General features: G+C 32.8%; 1 protein-coding gene across 1 annotated transcript; it reads left to right on the forward strand.

Annotated features, from left to right (window-relative positions):
- The first annotated feature begins 1,425 nt into the window (after nucleotides 1-1,425).
- LOC130446928 (jerky protein homolog-like) lies at nucleotides 1,426-2,091 on the forward strand. The gene has a single exon (XM_056783456.1). The coding sequence runs from the start codon at nucleotides 1,426-1,428 to the stop codon at nucleotides 2,089-2,091; it is 666 nt and encodes a 221-aa protein (XP_056639434.1).
- The last annotated feature ends 3,468 nt before the right edge of the window (nucleotides 2,092-5,559 follow it).

The raw sequence follows: 5,559 nt of genomic DNA on the forward strand, positions 1-5,559 counted from the left end.
AAATTGTCTTTCTGAGAACTACCATAATGAGAAAAGCTATGAAAACCGGGTAAAAGAAGAACCTTTCCAAATTTACGTACCGTAGTGTTCTCGTTGTCATATTACTCTATAATAAATAATGAATTTAGTTTGAAGTGCAATGGAACATCATGGTTTATAAAAATATCCGATATATTATAACAAAACCATCTAATTGTTCACTACTACTGAGAAAAGGGTGTTCCTATAGCATGAATTATGAAGAAGATTCGCGACCGCTCGAATTGTACTGATTGCGCCATTTATATATTTAATTTATTTTTGAAAATTTTATTTACACAAAAACAAAAGTTTTAATATTACAAATAAATGAAGTCTATTAATTTGAAGGGACTTAATCAACAAGATCCATTAAATGAACTAGATTAATTACACGAACTAAATAAAATAAAATAAATGCTGACACATGTTTACAAAATAATATTTTGGTCCAGAAGGACAATAACGTAACTTTAAAATTTTGAGTAATTGAGTTTCATTTCTTAACGTTGTTGTAATTGTATTTGGACTCTTGGCCGCTAGAGCGTAGTTATGTCGTTGTTGAAACTACTGTTGTTTGCTTTCTCCAGCCAGGAGAACAACGCCACAAGTGCCAGCTGAGGAACTGACTGCACAACAGGATATACAGTAGAACCCCGGTTATCCGTGCCTCGATTATCCGTGTTCGCGATTATCCGTGGTGCGAGGAGAATAGTAAAAAAAAATCAGGGCGCCCGACTTTTGAGATGGAATACCCATTTCTTTCCTTGCTCAATACCACCCTTGGGGGTAATAAATTATTGAAGATTTGTTGGGTAAAAAATAAACACCTTGAATTTATTCGTATGTACGTAATTATTAAAAATATGCACCCATTCATTACAAGAAGTATCCGTATCGGAGGAGAGAAATTATGTAAAATAAAATAACTTCAAATGTGTACATATGTAATTAAGGTTTCAGACGCCTGACCTATTATTGATTCTGAGAAGCGTTTATGCCTAAGTAGAAAGAGTCGCAAAGCCTGAATTGCTAATTCATTCCAGCAAATGGTTTTTTTTGATTTTCCCCCTACTCAAACTTCACTTTTGTTCACTTTCAGTGTTTCAGTAGCTTCTGATTAGTTTTCACCTACTGATCGGTTGGCTAGTTTCTTTGTTTATTGACTATGGCTTCAAAACGTAAGCGTGTCGTGCTTTCTTTGGAACAAAAAGTGTTCATTATTAACCGTGTCTTAGATCGCGGTGAGAGTGTAAGAAAAGTGGCGGGTGAGTTTGGTGTGGGAGAGCAGACAGTGCGTGATTTAATTAAACGAAAGGATGAAATTTTGCGGTTCAGATCTCAGCTGATTCCACATCTCTGCTAGCGTCAGGAAGAAAAACAATGAGGAAGTCAACATTATCTGACATGGAATCAGCTTTGTTTGAATGGTTTAAACAAAAACGTGCTGAAGGGATTCCTATCTCTGGACCGATGGTTTGTGAAAAAGCTAAGTGGTTTCACGAAAGGTTGAATATTGATGAACCATTTGGAGCCTCACAGGGTTGGTTATTTAGATTTAAAAACCGGCATGGTATTAGACAATTAGACATTCAAGGCGAAAGTCTAAGTGGCGATTTAACAGCTGCTACAGTTTTCAATGAGGAATTTGGTTCATTGATCTCAAAATTAAACTTGTCCCCCGATCAAATATACAACGCAGATGAATCAGGGCTCTTTTGGAAAATGTTACCGTCGAAAACATTAGCTGCGCAGTGTGAAAAGTCAGCTCCTGGACATAAATCTAGTAAGGAAAGGCTCACTGTCATGACATGTTCAAATCCATCGGGTACACACAAGCTAAAACTAACAGTGATCGGGAAAGCTAAAAAACCACGATCGTTCAAAGGAACAGACGTGAAAAGACTTCCGTGTAACTATTACAGCCATCCAAAAGCTTGGATGAATCAGGCTATTTTCAAAGAATGGTTTTTTCAAGATTTCGTGCCATCTGTGAAGAAATTTCAGGAAGAAAATGTTCTCCTGTTCTCCTACTTGACAACGCTCCTAGTCACCCATCAGAATCTACCCTGAAAACCAAGGATGGGCTAATTTTTGTCACCTATCTTCCTCCTAACGTCACATCATTGATACAACCAATGGACCAGGGCGTCATTTCTTCCTTAAAACGGAGGTATAAAAAGATTTTTCTCCGTTTCCTTCTCCAAGAAAATTGTGTCGATTCAATGAAGGACCTCCTCAAAATGTGGACAATAAAAGATGCCATTTTTGCTGTTTGTGATGCATGGGAAAACTTGCCATCGAGTACATTAAGACTTTGCTGGGCAAAAATTTTGGACCAAGAATATGGGGAAGAAGACAACATGGATGAGCACGATGATGTACAAACTTGCCTTGAACAGTCTAGATCTATTCCAGATTTCATCAATGTTGACCGAAACGATATTGTTGATTGGCGGCAAAAAGATGAAAATGAGGAGGGGTTTGAAATCCAAACCGATAGTGACATTGTAGCGCATTATCTTAGTAGTGATACACCATCTACTTCTCAACTGCTTGATTCGGAGGAGATTGATAGTGACACTGACAATTGTTTTGGTCCGACAGTAGAGAAAATTCAACCAACAAAAGCAATGGAAGCAATTGATATTCTTCTGAATTTTTGCGAGCAGGAAAATTTTGATTTAAACGACGTCATCAGTCTCAGAAAAATCAGGACCGAGGTGAGAAAAGTTATTGCCAACCGTAAAAAACAAAAACTGATAACATCTTATTTTCGACCTATGTAAATTCACTCCCCGATGTATTTTTCAATCTTTTTGATTTTTTAATTACTAAGAATGCATTCGATTTATGTTTTCTTTTGTATTTTGTACATAAATATAAACTGTTGTTAGAGAAAATATGTTACGTATTTACTTACAATAGCGTCTAGTATAATATTACTATCTCCGGGAATATCTCTAATTGGTGTTAATTATGTTTGTACATGCTTATAATTGATAATTTTGCTGTACTGATTTACATTTCTACAAAAATTGATGTTCAATAAATTTTTTCTCGATTAACCGTGGTTTTCATTTATCCGTGTAAGGGGGACCCCACAGTGACACAATTGTGGCTACAATTCAACTGCAACAACGACGTAAGTGTATTTTGTGTCATGCGTTCATGCAATCATTTGTATAACTGAATATAATTTTTTATCTACCTGCATAGGCGAAGACACAAGTGATGAGGATTCAAGCGATCCACTAGTCCCTTATATACCTAATGACACCCCAGCTGTTACTGAAACTGACACGGTAACCATAAATGGAACCAAAAGAGGCAACTCAGGGCAAAGTTACACTTCAAGAATAGGGAAAATTGTTTAGAGTCGAAAGATGGGCCCTCCTTGTAAAGATAGATACGTTCAAACTTGTTCAAAGAAAGAAAGAGTATGTAAAACGTTCTTAATTAATACCTTAGGAATAACAGAAAGGACGATTCGCACTGTAATTCAAGCTAAAGTAAGTGGAACTGAAATTACACGTTCAGATAAAAGAAGTAAACATAACAATCAAAAAAAGATTCCTGAAGAGATTTTGAATTTGGTCAGGTATCATATAAATTCTATACCCAGCATTGAGAGCCAATACATAAGAAAATACACCTTAGAGTTTATATATGGGGGGCTAACTGTTTCGGAAATGTATCGACACTATTCTGCTGAACGTTCTGGTGCTAATAAATCGGTGGCTAACTATGATACTTATTCACGTTTATTCCATACTGAATTCAACAATTTGATCACAGTGAAGCTTATAAAATTGCAGCAGGAGAGGAAAAGACCAAGCTTGAAGATACCTTTCGTGAGCATCAGGAAGAAAAAGAATTGAGTGGAACAGAAAAAGCAGAAGGCAGAGAAAAGGCTAAAAAGGAGAAATACCAACACTAATTGGTCAAACATCTTCTTTTTACAACAAATCACATTTCAACTGTTTCAATTTTACAGTATCATTGTGCATTTTTATTTTATTTACAGTATTTTTTGCTTTCTTACAAAAACAGTGCCATGACATATCAACAATTTCTCTTTTTTTTACAAGTAACTGAAATGTTTATTTTTCTTGGAAGAATATAATAAAATAAAGTGGTTTTTTATGTTTTTTGTTTTTTTTTTATACTCTAGTTCTGCCTAATAATCAGTTCCATTTTATATTATATAAATCAATAAATATGCATGCGTTTTTGAAAGGTTTTTAAACAAATATGAAATAAAATTGATTAAAAATTGAAAATTAGGGTTGAAAATTAATATTGTTTAATTCCGAGGCTATCAATATAGAAGTAAAGAATATGTACTATACATTCACATTTGTCAATATTTCAGTCACTTTATTTATTTTCACAGTAAGTATTTCAATAATTTCAATAAATAATTTTTTTCCTTCTTTTTGGTTTCCTGTAAAATTTCAGTTTTAGCAATTGTTTCATTGCTATTTTACAACAGCAATATGATCTTTTTGCGTATTATTTTTTAGAATACTCTAGATTTTTCTTCATGTAACTCCTTCAACCCTGAGAATGAAAAATAACGGAGGTATTTTTCAGATCCTGTTCTCTAACTACACTTTTCTTCAAATTCATAATTTTCTTTCTTCTTTTCTTCAATTTTCCGATTTCTTAAAAGTCTTCCTTTAAATTTTCGTATTAACCAAAATATTGAAAGAATCACGTAAATTATTATTATTATTATTGAACACAGTCCAATTGACACATGGCTTTGTGAATTTTGTACTTCGTTAATTATGTTATGGTTTTTTGCAATTTTGTCTATTTAATAATATGTATATTTCCCTTTTTAATTTGTGTATTATTTGAACTACTTTAGTCAAAATTACATCTTTCAAATTCTTGATCAAGTAAGGTTGAGTAGAAATAAATATTTTTTGGTTTTGTATAACAGGGTATACGTAGAAAAATTCAGAGGTTTGGGATTTTAATATTAGAACATGGGCAGCAAAGATTATTTTGGATTTGGAAAAGGTTACTTGTGAGCCCAGAAAGAGATAATATGTTAGAATATTATTAAATTTTGGAATTTGTTCTTCTTTATAAATAGTATTTAAATCTTCCATCATTTCTAAAATTTCTTGACTAGATATTACTGAACTATGGATTGTATTTAATTTAGAAAATGTGTTATCAATATTATAAATCAGTGTAATTAAATTTTAACAATCCAGATTAGTTTGTGAAATTGCAATATAAAATTTAATGAATTCGTTACTACTATTTTATTTTCCAGTGATATATGAAATTTTCATAAATTACCGTGAAACTTTCATTGGTTGTTGATTTATTAAGTATAGTGATCAATAAATTTTTTATGTAACGATATTTGTAGATTTACTTATTGAATTATGAATTATTTGTTTATTTGTTTTCGATTTATCGCGTTATCATATCTTTCTTTATCATCCGAATAGAGTAAAGTAAAATTTTTGCTCTGCTCATTGATTTGTATAATTGTAATTGCGTCGTTTATATATTTAA

The sequence above is a fragment of the Diorhabda sublineata genome, chromosome 7 (genome assembly GCF_026230105.1).
Source record: "Diorhabda sublineata isolate icDioSubl1.1 chromosome 7, icDioSubl1.1, whole genome shotgun sequence".
NCBI lineage: Eukaryota > Metazoa > Arthropoda > Insecta > Coleoptera > Chrysomelidae > Diorhabda > Diorhabda sublineata.